Here is a 27,135-nt window from a genome sequence, read left to right as displayed (position 1 = left end):
GCTAACAAGGGGGACACTGTTGTGGGTGTTTACTACAGGCCACCTGATCAGGAAGAGGAGGCTGATGAGGCTTTCTACAGAGAGCTGGAAGTAGCCTCATGATCACATGCCCTGTTTCTCATGGGAGACTTCAATCACCTTGACATCTGCTGGGAAGACAACACAGCTAAGCACGCACAGTCCTGGAGGTTCCTATAGATCACTTATGGTAACTTCTTGACGTAGGTGGTGGAAGAGCCTACAAGGAGAGATGTGCTGCTTGACCTTGTCCTAACAAACCAAGATGAACTGTTTGGAGATGTGAGGGTTGGATGCAGTCTTGGCTGCAACTACGATGAGACGGTGGAGTTGAGGATCTTGTGTGAAGGAAGCAGGGCAATAAGCGGGACTAAACCCATGGACTTCAGCAGAGCGAACTTTGGCCTCTTCAAGGTCCTGCTTGGAAGAATCCCGTGGGATAGGGCTCTAGAAGGTGGGGGGGGTGGTCCAAGAGAGCTAGCTTATATTCAAACATCACTTCCTCCAAGCTCAAGACTGATACATCCTTATCAGCAAGTAATCAAGTAAAGGGAGTAGGAGGCCAGCATGGATGAGTAAGAAGCTTCTGCCAAAACGCAGGTGGAAGGATGTTTATGTAATGTGGAAAAAGAGACAGGCCACCTGGGAGGAATACAAGACAGCTGTTAGAGTATGCAGGGATGCAGTGAGGAAGGCCAAGCTCCACTTGAAATTAAATCCGGACAGGGATGTCAAGGACAAGAAGAAGGGCTTATTCAAGTACATCAGCAGCAAAAGGAAGATTAGGGAAAATTAAGGTCTGCTCCTGAATGAGCTGGGTGCCCTGGTGACAGATGATACAGAGAAGGCAGTTACTGAATGCCTTTCTTGCTTCCATCTTTACTGCTAAGACTGGCCGTCAGGAATCCCAGACCCTGGAGGTAAGAGAGAAAGTCTGGAGAAAAGAAGACTTTCCCTTGGTTGAGGAGGATCAGGTTAGAGATCGTTTAGGCAAACTGGAATTACTGAAGGGAGACTAGTGGTGGGCTACAAAGATGATCATGGTTCTGAAGCATCTTTCTTATGGGGAAAGACAGAGGAAGCTGGGTCTGTTCAGTCTGGAGAAGAGAAGGCTGAGAGGGGATCTCATCAGTGTTTATAAATATCTCAGGGGTGGGTGTCAAGAAGATGGGGTCAGAGTCTTTTCAGTGGTGCCCAACGATAGGATGAGGGGCAATGGGCACAGACTGAAGCACAGGAGGTTCCATCTGAATATGAGGAGAAACTTCTTTACTCTGAGGGTGCCAGAGCGCTGGAACAGGCTACCCAGGGAGGTTGTGGAGTCTCCTTCTCTGGAGACATTCAAAACCCGCCTGGATACACTCCTGTGCGATCTGCTCTGGGTGAACCTCCTTTAGCAGGTCAGCTGGACTAGATGATCTCCAGAAGTTCCTTCCAACTCCAGCTATTCTGTGATCCTGTGATTTTTGAACCGTACTGTCCCAACTAGACTAGGTACAATGACAATACAACAATAAGCATCTTCTCTGCCCGTGTCCCTTCTAGTTCTGCCCTTTGGAAACAAAGCCATTGCTGCCTTCCCTGACAGAATCCAAGGCCCCAGGGTGACATGCAATTCCCCTTCCCAGCATCATCCTTGTAGGTCAGAAGCTGGAAGAAGAAGCAGCAGCCAAGAACTAGATATTCATCTCAAGTGGGCTGTCACTGCCCACATTTAATTGAGGAAAAAATCTCAGGACCATCCTAAACACTATAAATGGGCAATCCTCTTAAAAGAACAGGATTTTTTACGGGGACAGTTAACATGCATCTCCATTCAGCACCTTATGTCCCACAGTCTGTCCCGAGTTCAAAACGTGGTTTATATAATACAGTCTCAAGCCCACCCAAAAAATCATTGCCTCCAAGAGGAAGAACAATAGCAAGAGATAACATAGCAAGAGATAACATTTCTACAGAATACAGCTGCTGCATTACCTAAGCCATTGCAAGCACTATATTTCACCCACAGAATTCAGTGGCTCAATGAATATTTACAATTGCAGTATAAACCACTGACATCAACATACAGACCTTCCATATGACTTGGGGTCCTGAAGTACTGTAGCAGGTAAATTCATTTGTTTGTATTTTGAGAGACTGGTTAAATATTATACTGCTCAAACTAGAACTGAGTAAATTCCATTTACTCTATCAGTGGACCCTGTTCACTTCAAAAGCATGCCTCTTCTATTTGTTCTCCTGCCAGGCTCTTAGGATGAGCTGTGACATTCAAGACAGCAGTCCACAGACAAACATATCTTCAAGCTTAAATTTCACAGGAGACAGCAACTCCGGAATCTGCTTTTCCTCTTAGGCCACGATGACACAGTTTCCTCCTCTTATCTCTGCTGCTGCTTCCTTGTTGTGAAGCAAGAACTGTACCACCCCATGGCAAGATTTCCTCCAGCTCAGGTAAGCTAACCACTGGGCTGGATTCACCGTTGTAACTTTTCAGAAATTGATTATTTATTTTTATTTTAGTAAAACAACAAAAAAACCCCTGTATAGTTGATTTTTGAGGCTTAAATATTTCCCCCCGATTAAGCCTAAATCATACTCCAATCAATATGAACACTAACAGTAATACTAAGTAAGAAAACAAGCAGCACTGAAGTAGTATTCCTTCAGTTTAAGCTTCCTCTCTTTAAATATCGCTCATAACATGTGTCTGAAATGGAATAAAATGTACAAAATCTAGCGAAAAATTACATCGTTACCAAAAATACAAATCAGATGAAAAAAATCCAAACACTGCATTCAGCAGAATTTGGTGTTACTATTAATCGCCACACTCAAGACTCATAAATGGGTTGCACTAGTAAATATTTTCACAGAACTTCAAGAGATGCAAACTGTCGAAACACCACCTCACCAAACAAAAAATAGAAACAAAACTAATTAGAGCTCCATTCATCTAGATTCAACTACTCCTTATACCTTCTACCATCATGCAAAAAGATAAGTTGCTTGCTAGGATTTTGGTATTCCTATGCAATAGGTTAACACAAATTGTAAATAGTCAGTGAGTGGAGTAATCAAATGAAGTGCCGGAGTTAATGCATTCTGTGACTTTGCTGTTTTGTTGCCTGCTTATTTACACTCATTTTTGCAATCTCAGTAATCTGTAATAGTTCTCTCAGTGGATGTTTTTGCTTGCCTGAATTTTAGAATCCAACAGAGCTACTTAAAAATGTATATATATTTGCTACAATATTGCCTTTCCACCACAAGCCACTTAAACTAAAAGCAATCTACTTCATAGAAAAAACAGTATGTCTCACCCCAGAGATAGAATTATAAACACACATGCATACATATGCCATCCCAGCTATGTAAAAGAGATGGAAATTCAACAGCAGAATAATTCCCCTTGAAGTCTAGGCACCCACAAACCTAAATTAAACAGCTCTCCCGTCTTCTCTTCAAAGATGCATTCTTTCATTCCTAAAAGGTTACTGATGTTTTCCAAGAGACCACTCTAACTCTGTAAGGATTTGTTCTTTCACTGTGCTCCCTCTTTGAGCAAAAGTCCTCTTTGGCCCTGAAAAGTCATCTGTTTATCCCCCAAATTCTTAGGCCAATTTTTAATGGAGATTTACATAGCACATTGTTGGGAGATGCACCTATAGAACATACTGTTCTGTCACTTGCTCTGATCAACTCAGTTCATTGCAGAACTTAGGCCATTTTGCATACACTAACAGCAAATGGTGAGCACACCAAGTGTCTTGCTGCAAATCACTGCCCTATCACATAAGAAAAGCTATAAGAAAAAAGCAGACTCAAATCAAGATGTGGGAAGAGTCAGTAACCATCACTTCATGCTGAAGCCCCTGTGGCCAGAAAGAAAAGATGCTACTGCTCCCTGTTTCCTCTCTCAGCAGGTTCTTTTACAGTGCAACTGAACTTTTTTTTATCCATTTGAGACTAAGGAATAACAGCATCAGTCATGGAAAGGAATAGGTGAAACATGAAAAATTGTAATATTCTTCTACGACCATAATTTCTCTCATGCTTGCAGCATACATCTCCACCAGTAATCTCAAGGGAATGTAAATCACATATCCAAAAGCTTCCCCTCCATACTGAGTTGAATTTATGGATCTTCTGTTTCTTGCTGCTTCTTTGGAGAATAGCGCACTATCTGTTTTATTCAGCAATTTAAGACTCCAAGGAAGACTGTGATTCTACCATCCCCGGCAAAAGTGAAAGCAGCTGAGGTCCAAGGTGGAACGATACTTCTATGCTGCACACTACAATTAGAACATTCATCAGTTCTCTGAGTCTGCAAACTTCCCTGGACTCAATGCATTTTCAAGCTTGGTCATGGCAGGTTTTTAGAAGAAAAAAAAATGGAGAAATGACAAATAGTGATAGACCATAGTTCTATGCCAGAGTCAGATTATATTCGTCTTGTCTGATTATCAGACATTAACTGCTAGTACTGCAGGGAGGAAAGTCCAGGGGGCCACCCTTTCTGATGGCATCTGCACTCAGACCAGCTTAACCTGCTCAAGCTGCAGGCTGGGAAAGGTAATTACAGACCACAATGGTTCAGGAGCCCTGCTCTACACTACCAATTTGCACATTTTTCAGTATTTCAAGTTCTCTCTTCCTCAGGGCAAGATCTCTCGCAGTACTTCCCGTTAACAGCCTGGTGACACAAGGGGAACAAGGTAAGAGGATGCAGCAAGTCAATTAGTGTGAGGCACCTAATGGACAATAACCCACTAAAAGCTGTTTTAAACTGCTTTTGCAACTCTGGTAAGGAGGCAAAACAGGTCATAACCATATACTTCCCTCAGACAGCCCCTGCTCTCCTGCTCCAGATGTTTGCCTTCCTATGTCTATATGTGTTCCAGTTCTGAGACAAAATGTTATCTGCTGACTACCTAAAAGCATAAACACATCAGAGGACTGTACCAGACTTAAAAACCTCAACACTTTATATTATACTCAGTTTCTTTTCTAAGGCATGGTTGTGTTCTCTGCCTTCTTATTATTTTCTTCCACAATCCATAACACTTACTTGTAACTTTATATAAATAAAATCAAAATATGGGGAATATATATCTGTAAGTTATTTGTATTGTATATATCTGTAAGCTATTAATAGTTACATATGCCTTCCTAGAACAGCACTGAGATTTACCTAAAAGATTTAATTAATGCTTTTTGTGTACTAAGCATTGAAATGACAAAACCAGAACTGAAGTTCTTGGACACTTCATTTCCCATACAAACTATACCACCCACACAGATTATTGCTGCCATATAAAGACAAAAGACGAAAAAACCAAGGGCATTTCTTCTATGACCTACCTACAAGTTACAGCCTGAAGTTAAATCTTATTCAACTCTGATTAACTCTGAAGGACCCTCAAGGCTGAAAGATGATCACATAATTTAATTTGATTTTTGGTGGCAGAAAACTCAAGGTAGGATTACCAGAGCAAACACAATTCAGGGGATTCTGTGAAACAAAGCATTCTGTCTACGTACTGCCTACTCAAAGTTTATCCTAAATATATATATATGCATCGTCGCTTTTCATATATAGAGGACACTCTTTCAACCAAAACCGGAGAAAAGTGTTCAGCTTGGTTTTAAGAGGTTTAATAGCATGAAGTGCAAAGAAGAAAAAACTATGCAACCTACTTTTTGTTCTGCTGTCCACTTCTATTTTTGTTGGCTCCTGATTTGCTGTGGCTGGAGGTAATTTCTTCCCAGCACTCTGAAAAAAAAAGTAATTATTCTCCTTTAAAATTTGCAGGTTCAGTTAAAAGTTGGACAACATAAAAATTGTAGCAGAAATACAAAATACAGGAGTAGAAAAAGTACACTAAAGAAACAGAGGCAAGTTAAACTATACTTAAGTTTGTCTGTGGGGTTCTTGTTACCTTTTTTTAAAAATTATAAAGAATTCATAAAAATGTGATCCTCAAATCTTCCGTTCAGAAAAATGTTTACTAACGTTTTTAAACATTAACCGCTTAACACAGTTTCAGGGAAGACTCACAGAAGCTTCATTGGTGCACTGCATATGTGACAAAATTACTTAAGGAAAGGTGCTATTCAGTATGAAAAGTAAAACTGAAACAAGAGTGAGGGAGAAAAACCCTTGACTTCTCTCCATACGAAGAGCATCCATTTCCGTAATTTTAGACAGAGTGTGATTTTAAAGTTGACAACACCTCTTTCAATGGTTTCCATTTTTGTTTATTTTTAGCAAAAATAACTTACTGAGGAGTACTGCAATAAGCAATAATCAGCTTCAGACAGGTAAGCTGAAAGAACAGTAAACAAACACTATCATCTGCTCCCAGCAAAATAAAATAAAATTGGTGATATTTGTCTTTTTGTATCTTCACCAACAACCACATGCATGCTATCTCTCACTCAGCTTTTCTCCCTATCAAGAAAGCTGTCTAGTTGAGGACATAAGTGTAATTATTACTTGTTTATATAGATACATAGAGTACTCAAAAGTCCCAGCTGTAGTTCCAACAGCCTTTGCTGGTAAGGTATGCATAAACATCACAAAGCCTCCTCCATACTCCAGTGACCTTCTGAGTAAAAGCTCAGAGAAAAGAGACCCAAGATTTACTCTTGAAGGCACTGAGGACCTCTTGGGAACCATGAGGAAGACACTGGTCAATATGAGAAGCAACAGGAGTACAGCACTTCAAGTAGCTAAAAATTTCAAGGTGTATAAAGAACATGAAGAATCATTTTGCACACTAACCATGTCAAATTTTTTCTAGGAAAAGGAGTAAAATAGACACACAGGGATTTTAGGCTGGCAAAAGAACATCTCTGGAAGAGAAGTAAATTTTGAGAGATGTGCACAAGACAGTAATTGAATTTGTGTTGACATGTAGGACAAACTATGAATCGCAATACCCAAAGTGTCCCGTTGCAACTTAACTTGCAGGTGGCAGCGGAAACAACTGACCTTCTGATGAGCTTGCAACTCTACCCACAATCCAGAGTTTGTGAACTGCTTGGGAAGCAACAAAACTCTACAAAATCTCCCAACTTCTTTGCCAAGATGGGAATGAGAGACAAGAAGTATCTGAAGCAGAAAAAGAGGAGATGACAGACTCCTGCAAATCAGGAGTGGACAAAACTAAGAAAAGAGCATGACCTGGCTGTGCTGAAGAAGCTTAAAGTCAAGAAGGATGACAATGAAGAGCTGACTCTGAGATGTAGCTGGAAAGCAGTTAAAATTGTAATGGAATAGATGTAATAAAGAATGTGACGTTACTGGGCATTCACAGACATAAAAGCACCGAATAACCTTCAAGATGAAAGTAAGACTGGGAAGACAGCCTTTGGTTCAGAGGCAAACAGAGCAGTTCAACATAACTGCACATCTTGGTACATGCTCGTTCATGATCAAACCTTTATTTGCAGTTCAGCTTCATAAAATAGTTTGGAAAATGATCAGAGCACATACTCTAAACTGCACTGCCATTTAACTCAGAAAGGAATGTTTACTAAAGGAATAACAAAAATTTAATTTAGGGGAGTTCTTCTTTTTTAAAAAATGCAATTGTTATTCAAGAACAATTAATTAAAGGAAAGCATTTGGTAATTGTTTTATCATACAGGAATCATTGATCTTTTGCCATGAAACCAAAACTCAGATAAATTCGCAACAAGCTAAAATTTAACACGGTAAATATCACAGCAAAAGGAAAGGAGGAAGAAACTAGTGCATCCCAGTGGTAGGGGATGCTGCAATATAATTTCTTCATTTCTAGAAGCAGATGTAAGAGCAATGCTTGAAAACATTCATTCATTTCCTCATTGAGGAAGAATGCCTGTGCAGGTGATAAATCAGCATGGGGAACTAACTGATTCCTTGAGACAAGAAAAGAGAACACCATCCAAACAAGGCCGTTCTCTTGTTGGATGCTAGGAGACAGGTCAGAAAGCGGTCTGCGTGAGTTGCAATTTGTTCAGGAAAGAAGGTAAAAAGCCCAGGGTGCAAGGTGGCTGAAGACGATTCTCTTTGCACATAGAAAAATAGCCTGAGAAAAGAAATGAGAAACTGGCCTCCTGACAGGTCTACTGATACATCAAGAGCAGCACAAAACTTAGTGCAGCACATGGAAAGTGCTGAAAGATCACAGAGACCTAGAAGATCCAAGAATCATTTATTGCAGGATGAGCAAAGTTGTACCAAAACTCTGCAATGAAGAGAGGAAGGTATGTTTGTATCTACTAGAAGGACAGAGAAAGTCACAATTCCAATAATTTTAAACAAGTGTTGCACTGAACCCACCCTACTGAGGAGGAACACCTGAATTTTTTGTGGGACAGGGGCAGAAAACAAGTGGAACTGGTATTCTTTAATTGCAAGGTGACTGTACCCAAGGATTTATAAAGGTGATACAAGCACCACTGACAGAAAGAAAGCAACAAAATGGATAAGCCACACAAATCTGTTTTCAGGTGGGCCTGCGCTGCCAAGATATTTTACTCTTCTTGTTAAATGGTTCTAAAGGAGATTTTTTCTTTATTATGATTTATTTATGTTTACAATTGGTCTACACAGATCTATGCATTTGCATGGAAAACATTTGTAACCACTTTCTGAAAACATCTCCATGAAATTTAATACAGTACTCATTCGTTCACTAGGAAACATGCAAGAAAAACTTTCTTCCCCCTAAGAGACACTGAATACTCTATGATCTGTTGAGTCTGGTGGTTCTGCTTTAATAGGATAAAAGCTCAAGCATAATTAAAATCTGTGTGCTGGAGTCCCAGATTAAGTAATTTTATCACAGCTACCAGTTTTTCTGACAAGAAAAGAGAAATGGGAGACAGACACATCTCTTTGCATGCGAGCCAGAAACTTTCCTTTTGACTCTCCAACTGTTTGCATCACATGTACTCCCATACCGGTCAAATATTTACCAAATTTACTACTGGCTAGGAGAACCAGGCAAATCAAACTTAAGTCCTTGCTGATTCAACACACATCTCCATGACACAGACTTTTCTTCTCAGGGACTAGTTACTATAGGGTATTTTGATCTCTCCTCCAGTTGAAGGCTGAGCATAATTTATCAAAATCTCTTTTGCTTCTAAAAAACAAAACATGGCAGCAAAGTATACTTTAATTGGGTTGAAATGAATTTTTCAATATAATTCCTCCTCCTCTTCTGTTCTTCCTTCATGTAAGAAGGTCATTCTATTTCAGAAAAGATGTACTCCAAGCCCTTCTATACACATTGGTCTACACTTCAAAATACTGATATACAACTCCAGTTTTCACATTATTTAGTCTTCTTCATTCCTACCTATGAGCCTCAACATTCCCAAGAAGCAAGCAGACCTTACCCCTTCAGGGCACAGGCACAAAACAGGATTTAGAATTTGAAGGACTTTTTGGGCATCTAGACACTCCAAATCCAAGAGCAGGATCCTCAACCCTGCCAGGCATCCCACGATATCTCCCAGGATGACCCTCTATCTCCATTTACCTAACTCCATGATTTTGTCAAGAATGTTTGTAATAAAAACTCACACGCAGCATGAACAAGAAGGCTCATAATGACCCCGTCTCAGCAGTGCCCTAATCGCCAGGCTGCGAAGACAAGTGAAGTTCTCCATTTTCTCTCTAGTTCCATATATCTTCAGTTCTCGGCTGCAGAATGGTTTCAGCACCAGCAAAAATGGCAGCGTATTTCCCTCCCCTTTGTATCTCTGTCCTGGTGGTTCAGAGACACTCCTGAAGAGTACCATTTCAGATTCCCTCTATCCTACTCTAGTAAGCTGATTACCAGAAATCTCACCTCTAGATGTTGGCAGCCAGCCTTGTTTCACTTACGTTACTCTGTAGATCTCACTCTAACTTGCTTAGTCTTGTCTCACAAGAAATGTGGTGGAAACAGGGTTCAGATTTCCTGACTCCAAGCCTAGGTTGACTCCCAACACGAAACAGAACATATCAACAGAGCAGGCAGAATCTTGATCCCACTATTTCTGCAAGGCATGTATAATTGGATTATTTAGCTGTCAGACACAAATCCCCCTAATCGCTTGACAAGTGAATCCAAAAGATGAAAGGGGATGAAGTGCCCTCTTGCTGCAGAAATAGCTGATAAAAGCATGAATAATGACCACGATTTGGTGTATAGATATTCAGAGAGATAAGACAGATCTAAGAGCAACCTGACAGTCTTAATGCTTGGTTTTATGAAGCCAACGGAAGGACAACCTAGCACTAAATAACAGGTTCCGTTAGCAGAAGAGGCCTTGATGGCAGTTTCATAAACTGGAAATCCCAGTCTCTGCAGACCAGTTTCCTCTGATACTGAATTAACAGTGATTACAGAAGTGGTTGAGGTGGCACACAAAGTCATGTGAATGAGGTCACAGTACAATCTAAACAGTCTCATTTCCTTTCATTTATGTATTTTGGCTCAACAGCAATCCCTGTAACAGCAGAGAGCAACACAAGAGAATCAGAGCATGTAATGGGCAGCATACAAGTGAGGTTTTCTCACTTGAGGGCACTCGGGCCTTTCTCCACAACTATTCAACCCTGGTCAGAGGAAGAAAAGTAGACCTGTGATCAAGTTTCCTCCTTCAGGATGTTTTAAAAATATATTTCAGGGTTTTCTGTTGTTATTGAAAACTGACTTGTCTATTTACTTTTGTTATTCAGATTGTGTGTCTCTAGAACATTTCATCTCAAAATTCAAATGGAATTGTCACTTGTGCACCAGCTAGGTCTATACAGAAGATTTTGCTATGCTTCTTTGCAATAAAGGAACATACTTCTCCTTTGACTCTCCATTAACAAATACAGGCTTCTCCAAGCAACAGCTTATTTACTCAAGAATAAGGAGAAAAAAAATTAGCCAGCATCAGTATTTATTCTGGAAAGAGTATTGAAGTCTACCCTAGATAAAATATTTTGGAACTGCTACTTGAAATGTAACTTGAAGATGTACTTGAAGATATTCTTAAGGAATATATCAGACATTAAAGAATTCATAAAAATGGGCTGTATGAGCTGGAAACACTCATGTTTTTAAGCTTAACATAGTTTATCAGTTTGAATAGTGAAAATATAACAATATGCACTGATGTTTTATACAGGAGAGGAAAAGAGAGTTACGTATGCTGAGAACTTTTAGAATTTCAGAAAATCTCAGTGATTAGGTCAGGGGAAAAACGTGCCCTGTTTCTTTGACCACAATACTTCCTTTTAACATTCAACTACTATTTTAGAATGTTGTTTATATGCATGGGAAATTTTGTCTATAGGTAATGTGCAAATCTCAGGCCCCTATTACTGACAATATAAAAGTTGCATCCTTCAATGTATTTTTAACAGTCCATTTTGTAACTGAGAATATTTTTTCACAAAGAAGCAGAAATGGTCACTATATTGTTCCAGCTCTGGATGAACAGCAGCATAAACAAACTTCTCACTGACTATGTATAATGCCGGTGGTGTGGAGGGGGAGCCAAATTAACTTCTATTTTCCTAATATGCTTTAAGTGCTTAAGGAACATCATCAAGTCCTTTATTCATCCTACCTGGTGTATCTCAAATTTAAAAAAAATTGGAAGAGCCTCAATATAAAAACCTCAAAGATTTTCAGATGTCAAAATGCCCTTACTCTGTCAGAGATGAAATAAAAGAACTGTCCAGAATTTCATTCTTTCCCATGATACCAACATCCAACTCCACACAAAGTACTTTCTGTGACAGCGTCATCAAGTATTGCTGTCCTGGAGTTTCCCAAAAGGACAGAGTTAACAGTTTTCTTAAAGGGTTACTGCATGGCACTTCAAAGAGGGTAACAGGAATTTTAAGAAACCCTTTCAGAGAAAAAGAATTCTTTAGGGAAAGTGTGATTAAGCACCTACCTCACATTTGAATGCCTCGGTAATGTAAAATAGCTTATAGTTTCTTCATCTGTAGCTACCTTCCACTCAGCTGTGTTTTGGTGGAAATACCATCCATATGCTTCTGAACCGCAATTATTATTATTTTTAATACCAACTAGATATTATATCTGCCCAGTGCACACCCAGCTAATATAGAGAGCCTCAGCTGCCCAAGCTGCACGCATTTCTAACACTGCCTAAGAGAACGTTCCAGCCGCAACACAGGGTAATTTCCTTAAAACGAGGTTAGGTGAATGAATGGGCCAGGAAACAAGTGTTCATCAAGTCCTCGAATACAACCAGACTGTTGCAAGCACAGGCAAGCAAAATCCTTTTTTATTCTCCTGCTCCTAGTTTACTCTAAGTAAGAGCAGAGAGAGAGGATATCTCATAACTGGTGTCTCAAAGGTGTCTCACAATTCACTTGCTATGAGCAAGAGACAGGAAACAGCCTGGTCACCACCCAAGCCCACCCAAAGATGGCCATGTCCCCAGGGAGCCTCCCTTGGCTGTGGATTCCTGCCACCACTCCTCCTCTCGGTTGTGGCATTAGCATGTCTGCGTGGGGAGAGGAAGGAATTAATCCATGTTAAAAAGTATTACAGAGGGTAAGGAAGACCAAAATAGAATTTTAATGTTATCTGCTTCACTAAACAGCTGCACAAACATTTGGGTAGAACTGTGACAGGAAAATTTATGGTCATAGGGATAAGGTGCAACTCTAAGGTGCAGCGCTTCTTTATATCAGCTTAAGCTCACCAGGAAAGCATGGCGAGCATGGCACAGCATGCTATAACAGATCCTGGAGCCAGCATGTCACATTTTGACTATACGCAGGGCAACTCAAGGAAAGGTTGCAGTACTGCTGACCTTTACATCATTCGAAAGACAAAATATGAATGACACTCAAGTACTCAGCTCTACATACCAGATGATACTCCCATGAAGAACGGGTGCCCTGACCACAGGATCAGCTATGGCACACACCCACAGAAACCTTTTAGCCGGATGTTTGGCAAATATTTCGCAGAATTCGGAAAACAAAGCAATTAACGTATTTTTAAATTTCATATTATAGTTTATTTTCCCATAGTCAAGCTATATAACATTCTACAGGACAATCTGAAAATAAGGCATTTTCACATAGTCCATATTCCAGCAGATTTACGTGCAGTTTTTCCAACTCATGTCTATACTAGATAACTTTTGGACTTGGATGAACATAGGCCTTCTGCATTATAGCATATCTTTGTAAAGAAATATATCCTTTTTTTCTTTTGAGAAAGATTTTACCCATGAAAGGTTTTACCCTTCTAGAGCGAGGTTGCAAAACCCTATATTTAGGTGCTGCAAAGGGCATATGAACTGCTGGCACCTTAATCCTCTCTGTCTAGGCAAAATCAGCAAATCTCTAAATAACAGACGTCCCTCCAAATAAAATCCTGGTCTTACAACGCAAAAGAGCAAAGCTTTCATCCCATCAAAACTCCTTGAAAATTAACATCATTTCAGCCATCAGCATGACTCTTACCACTATTAACAAGTTTGGACAAAACAGACAAGTTATCTGAAGTCAACAGTGAAAAGGTGAAGGCCCCGTAACTGTTCACAAACATCAGTCCTCTGGGAAAAGGCCACTACGCCAGCACTGCTTTAGAGGAAAGCAATGTTCAAGTAGTCAGCATGGAAATCCTGTTTGAATGTTAAAGGATGTGGGAATTAGGGTGCATACGCAGAAAAACTAAAGGTATCTTGGGGAAAAATGTTTCTTAGTGTTCACACAGAAACATAGATTTTTACCAAATACAAAGGTTATTTCTTGAATGCAAAAGAAAAAGGGGGGTAAAGGGATAATAGCACAAAAATAGTATGCCAGTCTAAAGCCTACTACAATACTCTAATTCTCATTCCAGAGAATGGTAAACAGGTTGTGATTACTTTACACCATAGTCGGTTCAATTGGTGCCCTAGAAATAGAGTACTGAATGTCAGAGCAATCTTACAACTGCTGTATCTGTCATCCACTCTGATGGCACTGGAATCCAAGCAGACAAGCAAGTAAACAAAGCAAAGGAAACAGCACAGAGGTCTCCAAACTAGAGAAATTTTAGAACAAAATATTATTTTGCGGAGGCTTTGTTTTCCAATTCATCACAGATGCTTATTCTTCTTATGTAATTCCTTCTTACAGTTGAAAAAAAAAAGAAGCAACACTGCCCGTTATCATCATTTAGCATCCTTAAACTACATCAATCCTAAGAACAAATGCACTGAATACTTAAGGAACAGTCACATTTGATTTGATTAAAAGCTATTTTATTTTTCAAAATAACTGTAACTTCTACAATTTTTAACACAAGAAGTTACTGGTGCTTTATTTAATTAGATCAAAAAGTATTTGGAAATCACATACAAAGACAACCTATAAAATCACTTACTGGGACAGAAAACAAATGATTTATGTGGTTCTGAATGTTCAAGACAAAATAAGACCACTGAGAAGGTATGACATACAGCAGAAAGGGAAGGGATAAAGAAAGACTGGGACAATTTAATCAACTTACGTCCACATTCCTTGATGGCTCAGAGTTTGTTACTCCTTCACATTTTATTATTTGATAACAACAATTAAATGTCTATAAAAAACCCACTATCTTTATACAGAAACAATGGACTTTGAAACACATAGCTGTTAATATTTTGGAAAGAAATAAAGAACAATGGAAAGAGCTATCAAAATATATCCAACACCTAGATCATTGTGTGCAGTTCTCACCCCCTTACACATAACCCACCTCAGTCCCTAAAGAAACTGGAAAAGACAGAAAGTCACCAAGAATGATCAAACTTATGGAACACATTTCTCATCCTGGAAAAAACACGTCTATGAAAATCAGGAGTGGCACTGAGAAGGCAGTTAGGGAAGATTCCCTCATTATCTCTTCCAATAACAAGAATTAAGGACTATTAGACTAAATTAGCAGGTACCACATTCAAAACAAACAAAGGGAGGGAACGCCTTTCCACAGCGTGTGATCCAGCTGAGTGGAACACCTTCACAGGAGTTACAGATGCCAAAATGTTACATGCAATGAAAAGGTGACTACCTGATTTGTTGAGGAAAAAAAAATCCACTAGGGTTATTAAATGCAGAGTTAAAAATGACTAGAGGCTGTGAAGACACTGCAGGAATTTCTCTGTATGTTTACCCTGTTCTTACACTCTTCCCTAGGCTTCCCGTATTGACCTCTGTTTGGAGGCATGATACCAGCTCTGGCACAATTCTGATCTCAACTACAGATGTCTCGTGACCTTCAGATTCCCTGGAAATCTCATTGTTGAACATACGGAAATGGAATATTGAATACAGTGCACTTTGGAAAGTAAATTTAAATAAAGCAAGGTGACAAAAAACCAAAGTGATAACACAAGGGAAACTTCAAAGGATTACTCCAACTTCTCTCTCCCACCAAACATTATCAAACAAACTTTATGTTTTTCAGCTAAAAAGAAAACAGAACCATAGGGAGAACAAAGATATATGGAGAAAATAATTAGAAAAGTCTTCAAAATTATAAAGCAATAACTCTTACAGGTTAATTTAAGTCCTCTGGTTTATAAGCCACTACAGAGGTTTTCAATGGAGAAAATGCTTTATGGAATGTAAGTCTGTTTTCCTGGGCCCTCTTTTGTAGTTCTCAAAGAAGCAGAGAAAACCACTGTGAGTCTAAAAGTTTATAAAAAGGAAACACGGGATTGACAGTCAGCTACTGTAATGAAAAAGACAACGCTGCTGTACAGAAATACACATGGACATTTCCTGTTCAGCCATCTCAAACTTCTGACCTGCAAGATGGACTACATCTACCACAACACTATCAGTGAAGCGCTGGGAACAACTTACTGACGTCCTGAATAGATTTGACTCTGTCAAGCAGCCGGAAAAGGCTTTAACAGTCTCTGACTTTCTCTAAGAAAGTGCTATAGACTTAAGATGTCTTCAGATGCACAGTGTTTCAATATTTCAGTGTATGAATCCACACTGCGCCCTCAGTAATGGTACTGATGTTTATGCTGAGCTGTAACTGTTTATATCCTCCATGTTCATGTAATTTATATTTTTGCATTAAAAGGAGAGTTTCAAACCTTCATAATGGGAAAAACATTTAATTAGAGGGACTGTTTCACTGACTCCTAACTTCCCATTTACAACTACAAAACATCTCTTCAGTGATTTCAGAACTGCTTAAATGGAAAATTACTTTAGTTCTTGTTTGCAGCTGCTGAGCTCCATTACGAAATGACCTGAGCCAGCACCAAATGTCCAATCCAGCTATCCATGTGCTAAAACTACCAGGTGTTTCTCAGATCACCAGAAGTCTACAAAGCACAGATGAAGAGTATCTTCATTAGCGTTATGCAAGTCACCAGAGAAATATGTGCTATTTCAAATAATGGTCAAAGAAATAAGTAGGTAAAATATACAATGCAAATTTTTTATTTTAACTTCTTGGATGGAAAAGGAGGTAGGAAAAAATCATGAATGAATATGAATATGAACAGTGAAACGTCATTTTCATTAAAACTCTGGGTAGCTTGGAGAGCAGAAGAGTGCACATTTTGCTTTTTACATCAATATTCTCCACAGTTACACCTGTTCAACCAGCAGTTGAGTTCAGACTCTAAAGCTTTGTAACTTGGTATTTTGGCAAGTTCTTAACATTTCAAATTACGGGCAGGGAGGGGAGTGGAGAGGCTTTTTTTTACCGATATGGCTTGATGTGCTGGAGATAAACCTATGTGTCTTAATTCACATGCTTTATAACACATTTCAGTAAAATTTGGAATCCTGACATTTGTTGCTGTCAGGCTGTTTCAAATCATTAATGAACTAAAAATCCGCCATCCCAAAAGGTTAATGGTGAGAAAGTGAATGTAAGAGTTTAGATTAGGTAGATGCTGCAGAAACAAATGGAGCAAGACATATTAGAATCACTGATGAGGAAAAACACTTTAGTAAATGAAATGTAAAAAAAAAAAATTAATAATAAAATGGGAAATGCAGAATGAAACCCACACAGCACTCTCTCCCAACTGCCTCATCTCAAAGAACTGAAAGCACGCACATCTAAATGAGTTATATGAACACACTCATTTTCTTTCTTCCTAAAACTACCGATTTGCAATGCTAGATGGTGCTTTTGTAAAGATAGTAACTATTTTTTGGAGCAGATAATTCTTCTTTCTTCCCTGTTTTATTTTTTGTTTTCCCGTTTCACTGACTGTGGCTCACACAAATGTAAAAGATCATGTCCCCTCGCACCCTTCACCATGAATTTTACCATTTTCAGGCTGCAGTTCACTATTAATTCCTATCTAGGAATTTCCTCTTCTAGGAAAAATCCTTTAGCCAGTCTGTAGTGAGTCAATGAAATTACTTCCTACTCTCCCAGGAGAACTGTGCCTGTCCAGATTGCTGTTGGTAACTGGCACAATCCAGATTGTACCATCCAGCTTAGAAACTGCTGTTATGAAACCTCCCTCTTTTGGGAAATTAGTGAACTTTACAACCACTACATGGATCGCCAATTCCTTTTGCAGCAGTAAAGAAAGCTGTGCAGCTACTTTAATCTCTTGAAAAAAAAACAGTCTAGGAAAACAATAAGCAGGGAATGGCTCTTTTCTAATATCTTTGTTTTAAAAGTGGCAATGATACTTCTTTGCTCTTTTGTGAAATTTATGATGCTGACAACAAACTGCCAAGTAGGTGTTCAATTATATTTTTTTAAATTCAATGATTAAAAAAAAAGGACTAAATCCATACTGTCATGCAGATAGTCCCAGACTTAGTGCTGACAGCAAATATTTCTTCCGTTCTGGGATTATATTTCCTCTTTTCTTTTCATGTTATCTTTAATTTTCATTTTTTAGTGTTCTTTTTTTTTTCCCTTCACCTTGCATCACTGAAAGCAGGACAGAAGTTACTGAAGCAAAACAGTGAGATATTTTTATTTTAAACTCTTACAGGGAAAACTGCAGAACAACAAGTGACAAAGCAAAATGCATTAGCATCTGCACCCAGTTCTCTTTCAACTGACTGGATTTTCATCTCTTTTCCTTTGAATGAAGCTCTGAAACTCAAAACACAAATGGAAAATGACTAAAATGTATTTCAGCTTTTCAGCCATTGCTTCAGGTACAGAGACTGCTGCAGAAGAAACAGTAAGCTGTATATGTGGATGTCTACTGCTCTTTGGGTGGCCAGCGAGTGGCAAATAGCCCAGGCCCAGCAGAAAGCAGGAACCAGCAGCCACTATTTGGCCACCAGTCACAGTTGCATAAGAACGTCCTCTCCAGGAGCTGGGGCCTCTCTCCCCCTCCTTGGCTTTCATCAGAAAGTTTTTACAAAGCATTTAGTCAAACAACTGTAATAATATAAGTTCATGTCCATTGTATTTAAGAACTGTTTTAGAAACACAGAATGCCACTGATCTCCTATAAAAACACATGCAACAAGGAGTTAAAAGGTATCTTGGCCTAAAGACTTTTTATCCCACTGAGTGCCTGGCCAGCCTGTGATCCCTTTGCACTCTTCCTTTCCTCCTTCCTCTTTTTTTTCTTTCATTTTTTTTTTAAAGGCAGTAAAAAAAAGAAAGACACATGGCACATTTTAAGAGACAAGGCAACTCAGAAAACTTGTAGCTTCACCTCTGCACATAGCTTACTGACTTTAGCTGTGAGAAGCCAAAGTTGAAATTTACTTTTTTCTACTAAGAGTCCCCAAAGTATCTGCAAATCATTAAACAGTTTACTTGGTGTCTCTCCATTCAGCTTCCTATCAAATTTTACAAGCATTGGTTGACTCCAGTTTTCCTTGCTGTTTCTTGAAGGAAAGTACAATTGCTATTTGGATTTTATTATTTCAATATAATTTTCTCAAAAAAACCCATTCGTATCAGTTTTCCTCATTTGTACAGAAGACTCCAAATGTCATCTCACACAGAAGAGGAATTAGTAAAGCTCCTTCTCTTTTTTCTGCCAAAAAGAAGAAGTGCAACCTTATTATTGCATTTGGGAAGGAAAAAAAGAGGGGGTGAATTTTTGCTTACTAAGTAAATATTTGAAAGAGCAACACATCCTAAAGACTGTGCAACTAGTCTTGCTCAACTGTAAACTTACATTATTCTTTAGAGTAAGAAAACTGAAACCAAATCATATAGAAATACAAAACATCTGTGCAAGTTTAATGGCCAAACAGTCCAAAAGGAAAAAAACTTAAGCTAAACAGAGCCAGGACAGACTATGTTTTCACACAGAAGTAACCCCCTATTCTAATACAGTTCTCTATAGCAGAAATGGACTTCTGGATCCCCAGTACTCTTTCTCTTTCTTCACTTTTTACCTACCCAGCATCTGCAAAGCGTACAGAAGAACTAAAAACCTGTAGTCAAATTCTGTGCTCTGCAGACGGTATGTTATGATAGAGTTTTAAACAGTCACAGAAAAAAACCCCAAACAACTAATTGTAAAAGAAATACCTCCTCTCCCATTGTGAAGCCAAGCTGCCTTTCAGCAGCTCCAAGTGTCCAAGAAGAGCCCTGGAGTCCTGCCCCTTCCTTGCATGAGCTCAGCTCAGCGAGAGCGGGAGCCCAGCCCTGACACTGACTCACACTCCAGGCCATCCCGGGAAAACAAAGGTTCCACTTGTTTATATCACAGGAAATCTGGAGCTTTTCCTACCTCTGCTCACTCCCAGAGAGAAGTTTCCTCTCCTTTCCCAAGGCAGTCTAGTCTCTCCCGGCTTCTTCAGACCAACAGCTAAGAAAGGCAATGTGAGTGAGGATGTATAGACTTTTTGCGAATGGCCCAGGCAGAAAATTTTGCAAATAACTCTACAGAAAAAAATGAGCTTATGAAGCTTATGACAAATTCTGCATATATTGGTCTCTCTGTTTAAAAAAATAGAAAAGAAAAAAAAAAAGCTGAAATTCCTTGTCATTTATGCCTTTGTTCTGGCTTTTGTTTTTTAAAGAAAGATGATCAAGAAACTGTTCCATGATTTTCTGTTCCGTGAAAATCTTATAAATTCTTAATACAGCCTCCTCACAGACATTTCAACTTTAAAATTACTGAGAAAGGGCAGGGGAGGGAAACACATCATGGGCTTCTTAGAGAATTTGGAAGAAATTAAAGATTTATATTTAAGCAAGCCACAAGATACACTCTCACTCCCATTTGACCTGATATACTATTCAGTAAGCATTTACACACAAATACATCTACTATGGACGTACTTAGGCACACTCAACACATTCCCTACAGAGGCATTCTCATGGGAGTGCCAGTAGAATTATGGGACAAGAAAAAAAGCCTCCAAGCTGACAGAATAAGAAGATAAAAGCAAAAAAAATTGGTTGTCTCTAGTTTTAATAACCAGTGTAAGAAAGAACATGACAAATTTAGACAGTATAGAGATTTTAAAGGGGAGGACAATAAATTGTTAAACATACTTCCAACAACAACAACAAAAAAGAACAAAAAAATAATTATTTTGCAGAGCCAGGATATTACAATATATTTTCTGCTACAAGAGTGAAATATGAGAACACAGGAGGATACACAATTTTCTTCACTGGATGCTTTTTTAAAAAACTGCTATCCTCTGGGCATTACTTTTAAACATATATATATTTGGTCCCAACCCACTTCAGAGGTTTTGAGTAGATGATCTCTGAGATCCCCTTCAGCCTTATACCAAAAGTAAATCACAGCTGATCTGAGTAGGACTATCACTGCAAGTAAAGATCTCCAGAAAAAAATATCAAGATGTTTTAAAGAATGGAAATGAGCAAGAGACGATGGCTCACAGAAAAGGCAAGATCTCTTGCAGCAACACTCCCTGTGCCTGCACCCTGTTGCAGAACAGGTTCAGGAGTGACTCAGAGCGAAGTCAGGCAGCTTCCTGAGCCTGCAACCCCCTTCCTCAAGATTTCTGTTTTCCAATCACTAATTATTTTTAAATTATATTAAAATACATTATCACTTTCACTTCCAGAAAACAGAAAATAAAAATGGTATTTGTTTTAAGAGAAAAAAATAATCTGTAACACATTTATAGTTTATACAATTTATGAGTATTATAAAAGTAGAAGTACCACAATCAAGTATGACTTTTAAAAATAATTCCTGACTAGGGAAAATTTAAAAAAGGAAACCCATTCAGAAAAATTCCACAAACTAATGAAGCTAAATAGACTGCAAAAGATGAGTGTATGGATTGTACTCTTGGCAAATTAGAGGTTATATTCAGTTTGGTTTACATCCATCAGTCTTCTTAACACCGCATCAAACATGAAAGTTGTTTATGTAATTTCCAAAGTCAGACAGGTTATTTTATTTTTTTGCATAACTGTACTTGTTCTTTCAATTTTCAAAGTTCCTGTGTACAAATAATATCAAATATCATTTCTTTAGAATTTTTATAATCTTTTCAAAGATTAAAAAAATTAACAACTCAGATGTAGTAATTAAAAAATAAAGTTAAATTATTGGACACAATACATGTTGGGCAAGAAAAATATTAATTTTACTTAGAAACACTAAGATGCAGTTTATAAAACTGTTTATTCCTAATGCTTTCATTATATTAATTTATATCATTTTATATCGATTTGTATCAATTAGATTTTACTTAGGTAGATTTTACTGCTATTATAGATATACTATATTGCATTAATTCATTAACCAGTTCTCTTGAAGCTTATCTGTAAAAAAAGCCAGCTTGCATGTCAGTACTGTTACTTTCTGAGGCATTTTCTCCATTCTGAATTAGAAACATGAGACAAATATTTCCTAGATATTCAGTTTATGTCTCCATCAAGTATCTCTGAAACTCAGCAAATCAGCTATATATTAAACTACTTTAAACTTTATTTTAAAGCACTGCATTTGGGGATTAAACTTTATTTTAAAGCATTGTACTTGGGGTTTTTTAACCATTCTTTTAAAATGCTTGTGGGGGTATAAGGCTTGGTAATGGTACAGACTCAACTGAAATTCAGAGATTTACTGTGATTAGCAAGCTACCAATCATCAGCTGATCCACAGCAACTTACAACATATATACTTTTATTCTCTCCCTATTATGAAATAAAATTGCATTAGCTTAAACCTACACATCCTGTTTTTCAGACTGAAGCATCGTAAGATTTCCTAATCAAAACCACGACTGAAAAATCAGGAGTATTCCCTCCCAGAGGGCACTCCTCTAGGAGAATTTAGGCCAGTGCTCTCCCTTAGGAGAACAGACCAGATTTTCCTTTTTAGTTTTAAGAGTAACTTCTGGTACTATCAATACTTCTTACATTACTCTGCTGCTGTTTTTAGATGCTCTTCAAGTAGTTCAAGTCAGGAACATAACGTGAAAATGGTTTTCATTCATATGCTTGATGTGTTTCTTTCATACGGACAAATATTTTCTAAATAAAGACTAATAACACACATATGAACTCTCCTGGCACAGACAATTACTATCTTGCATTTATTTTGAGTCCAAAAGGTACTTTCCTAAAAACAAAAGCCTAAAAAAAAAAAATCACAAGCAGCACAAACCATGGTGTGGGAAACCTCCTCCGCCAAAAACGGCCAGTGCAGACTAATGTGAAAGCTGAACCACGTCACCAATACCTGGACAACTTTGTTCAGGCAGCTTGAATGCTTACAAACCAAAGAGAGAAAACACGAAAGCAGAGATATCTGGTGGGCTAGCAGGGAAGGGCAGGAAGTACAGAGGAGATCAGGAGTCACTCTTCAATCACGTAGCACAGTTCAGTGACTCAGCAGAGACTCACTGCCAGCCAAGGTTATCAAATTGTTTCTTCTCTTTAAATTTAATTTCCCATTTCCCGTTCTGTTCCCTTGGTACCAAGTTCTGTTTTGAGTCAGCCTCCCCAAAGGGGTCACGCTGCTTTTTGACTGTCCCTCATTTCATGAGCCAACAATACTTCCCCTACCCTTCCTTCTTATTGCTGTGAATTAGTTGCTCCAGAAAGAGTGATGATAACTTATTTATAACATCCACAGTGCTTCATGAACATTAGCCACCATTTGCAAACATGTACTATTTTTTTGCATAATGAAACAAACACATAAATCCTGTTTCCCAAGGAACGGCAAGTTAGACCAGCGGAGGAGCAAGCCCCCGCTGTAGGCAGCCTGGCTCTCATGACAGCGACAGAAAGGTCAGCATCCTTCTTCCCCTGTTCCTTCCCTCACAAGACAGCACTAGAATAAATGGTGAGGGCAAGGATGCCAAACTACAGCAGACAGCAACTTGAAGGCAAAACAAAAATGCTGCTTAAACAGCTGAGTGCTTCCCTCTGCTCCTACACAGAGTTTGACATGCGGCTGATGCTTGCCACGACCGCTGCTGCCATCACTGATGACTGTCTCTGAATAAATGAACACCAGGAGCCTGTGCTTTCAAGTGCAAAGTGTTACACGTGCATAGCAGAGGGCTGAGAAACGCTCTCTGCCTCAGCAGGCATTCTTAATAGCGTTTGTATTCAGTACTGGGGGTTTTGCTCGCATCTATATTTTCCATTATCTCAGTATTTTGAACACTGGCTTCAACATTTCTGTTAGGGGAGCAAGCACCTCCAAAGGCATTGGAGAGGAACAGCAAGCAGCAGCGAGCTGTGCCATAGGAAATGCAGACCAACATGTACGGCACCTGCAGCCAGTGCCAGCTGCACACCATGGGTGCTGCTGGGCAGCGCTGGCACAATATCAGCTGGTTTAGAAATGCCAGGAGGAGCCTCCAACTTGCATCTCTCCAAGATTTCTTTTTAAATGACAACTGAAAAAATAAGGGGGAAAATGTTTTCTACAAGCAAGCAGACAGGAGCTGACAGAACAGGTGTGGGAAAGACATGACTGTCAGTGCAAGGCATTCACCGCGGCTTCTGGGTCCCCAGCTCACCAACTCAAAATAGAAATTCAGAGCTTGCAGGCACTCAGTCTCAGGGTTTACAAATTTCTATCTTATTACAGAGGACAGGTAGAGTCAATAATTGACATGACCTTCTAGCCCTTATAGCTCTTGTGTCTACTTCCATTATTTCTTCTCAATTTCTTCTCTCCCAAATATACTAAATAAACACAGAAATAAACACTTCTGTATACATTCAGTGCTTTGCAGTGAGAAGGATCCCAAATATCAGTTAACTAGATCTTGCAAGTTGTTGGATCTACATCCATGACAGTCTCCTCCTTTATATTAAATCATTACGGTGGCTATAACATTCCCCACTTTGATGGTTGAGTATAATTTACATTAAGTTCTGGCAAACACTCATGTGACCTCATCGAAGGCTGTTAATGAAATCTAGGTCTGCTCAAATTCACCACTGCTAGCCAACTATGAATGTCTTGCCTGAAGAAAACTACAAATATATCTCAAATGGAAAATTTTGAATTAATTTTCCTATACTTTTCGAGGTTTATTTTTAGATACAGGAGAGGAAAAAGATATAGCTTGTAAGAACGGAAGCACATATAGATCATAATGGAAGGAAGCCCAACCTAGAAACAGAAGTTTTAGATAAGCTACTACAAAATGAAAAAGGGAAAAAAAAAAAGGCAGAAACACCCGTATAAATGTCTTGAGGCTGCACAAGCAAAAGGAGGGCATTTGAAACAAGCATTTCTATTTGACCATAAAACTTGTACTACTTTAACTGTCTTACACCGATTTTTTTCATAAGACACAACTTACCTATATTGCATACTGTATTTCTTTTAAAAATTCATCTGTCAGCAAGCTATGTCTTCAGTCACATGAAGCATTATAAATAAGTTCACTTACACCAATTATTAATGGAAATTTGACAGAGCCAAGGAATCTGATTCCAGTTATACATGGCCAGTGGTCGATTCATCAATGCAAACATGCAAAGAAAAGAACTACAAAACACAAGTATTTGATCATTTTTTTTTTTTAAAAGCACAGCTCAGATGGCACTGCTCAAATTAAATTCCCACAACTGCATCAATAATTTCCCTAGGATAATGTGATTTTTAGAACAAAGAACAGCAAAGCAATGAATTCTGCACACCTATAAAACCAATGGGGTTTCACTACAGTTCCTCAGTTTTGTCTTTAGAGAGTTTATTGATCACCTTAAAAGACAAGGGCCACAATATCCTATATTGTTACCACTGGGCTAACACTTAGAGCACATCAAACTGCCCAGTGATTTATAGAAGAGCGTAATGGCATCTGCTTCTGCTCAGCTGGCAGCAATCCCTTCTGTCCTCATAATCCTGCCAATATTTGTGTAAAAGCATTCTTAACACCTCAATAATACATATCACCTCTGCGTGAAAGATGATTTAAACTTATGATTCATAAAACTGAAAACACATCAGAATACCAAGTGATAACGCCAACAAAATGAGACTCTGCTGATTCTTCTGTAAATGGGACTGACATTTTCCGTGGGAATTATCTTGTTCTAAATAATCCAACGTTATAAAATCCTCACAGTAATTTATTGATGTTTTAAAAAAAATCAGTAGTTGTTAAGAAATATTTTAAATCAAAAGGTAGCAGTATCATTACAGTAATACATAAAATGTTTCATCAATACCTGCATCAAGAAGAAGCAAGAGAAAGAGTTTTAGGGTCTCCAAACCCAGAGCAAAAAAAAAGAAAAGAAAAAAAAAAGGAAAAGAAAAAAAGGCAAAAAGCATTGTTTCTGCTTCTTCAAAAGATTACAAATTATTGAAAAACTGAGGCTACTTGTAAATGAGCAAGGCACATTCCAGGGCAAAGATCCCATTATAAACTACATTACTAGAGAAAACATTGTACTGATTTGGCACTCTGCATCATACATTGCAAGACTTTTGATCCAGTATGCAGAGCCCTCAAGCTGAATATGACCTTGCTTGGAATGACAAACTTAACGCAGGATTCTCTCTCTCAGCCAGCATTAAATGGCAAAGAACATGGTAATGATGAGGGAGGAATTTCTTGCAGCCAGGAGAGAAGTACTTGGGAGGTTAATGTTTTGCAATCGTAACCAAACGTGCCAGTGCATCACGTTTTGGTACCACAAGCAGGCAAAGACGATGGTGCTGAAGCCTCTGAAGGGCACTGCTCAAAGGTTAACCAGCCTGACTCTAGACAGGAAAAAAGCAACAACGGCAAAGATGTGTTGCTTTTAGTTAGCTACACACCTGAAACACAAATAATGGATTTTGTTTACAAAACTGAAGCCGTTATTTTCCATAAATCACGCCAACTTTAGGTGAATTTGATGATATAGGAAGAAAGGTCTGTGGGTAGGATGGAGATTTTTAAAAATATTCTGAAAATTCTGGGTAACAAACCAATTTACTTATGCTACACAAATATTTGTTCTTTGTGAAAAACAAAGGTAAGACTTTTCATTATTATAGAGTAAGAATTCCCTTCAGGGAATGAATGCCACTTCATAAACACTTTGCAAACACTTCACATTAAAACAAGGTACTCCAGAGTCCAAAGGATATGTAATTTACTTTAACCAGTTCCCATTTACAATCACTACTCTAGCAATAGCTGTAATTACAGTAAACTGCAGACGCAAGAAATCCTCATGTGGCATTAACAAGGCCTTATCATTTGTAAATTCTAATTTGCCTATATCAGGCTCAAGAGAACTGAATTTTGTGCAACACTTGAATTCTGGTTCGTGCCGACATGTGCATCACCTTTACATGTGAATGTTTATGTTACACACCGATTATAAATACTATTATAATGCAAATTATAATAGTGTGTTTATCTTACATTATTTTCTTCCTCTACTGTGTATTTCCTTTACATACTTAGATGTGGGAAAGTGTAAAATTTAAAACTCATCTCTTGTAGAACTGCATTATTAAAACAGACATTTCCTGATGGTACCGAACTTTTTATGTCCTGAGTCCAAAAAAATCCCCAGGTTTAAGTACAGCCATGCATGAGTTTAAGTCTGCCTGCTATCAGGTGCTTCCTATAGAAAAAAGCAATTTTCCTTAAACAGGATTGTATGAACAAGATCACAGGCAGCCATCAAATGGTAGAAACAAAGATCCTCCAAAATAGAGTAAAAAAAACCAAAACACCTC

At 38.5% G+C, this 27,135-nt stretch overlaps 1 protein-coding gene and 1 long non-coding RNA gene across 9 annotated transcripts in view; one reads left to right on the top strand and one right to left on the bottom strand.

The window, feature by feature from the left end:
* SH3KBP1 (SH3 domain containing kinase binding protein 1) overlaps positions 1–27,135 on the bottom strand; it is a 229,127-nt gene that overhangs the window by 59,630 nt on the left and 142,362 nt on the right. For 7 of the 8 annotated variants that reach the window (XM_071812459.1, XM_065858188.2, XM_071812475.1 and 4 more), the window contains one exon: positions 5,719–5,794. In XM_071812459.1, coding sequence (XP_071668560.1) covers positions 5,719–5,794 — 76 coding nt within the window. Of the gene's footprint in view, positions 1–5,718; positions 5,795–19,517; positions 19,613–27,135 lie in introns of those variants that run through there. The other variant, XM_065858205.2, reaches the window with a different exon arrangement.
* On the top strand, positions 2,229–8,831 carry LOC139828637 (uncharacterized). Its single transcript, XR_011740496.1, has 2 exons — positions 2,229–2,472; positions 6,995–8,831. It is a non-coding gene; the product is annotated as an uncharacterized lncRNA (long non-coding RNA).

The sequence above is a fragment of the Patagioenas fasciata genome, chromosome 1 (assembly GCF_037038585.1).
Source record: "Patagioenas fasciata isolate bPatFas1 chromosome 1, bPatFas1.hap1, whole genome shotgun sequence".
In the NCBI taxonomy this organism is placed as follows: Eukaryota; Metazoa; Chordata; class Aves; order Columbiformes; family Columbidae; genus Patagioenas; species Patagioenas fasciata.
Note: the sequence above shows the minus strand (reverse complement) of the source record. Positions and strands in the feature narration are given on the sequence as shown.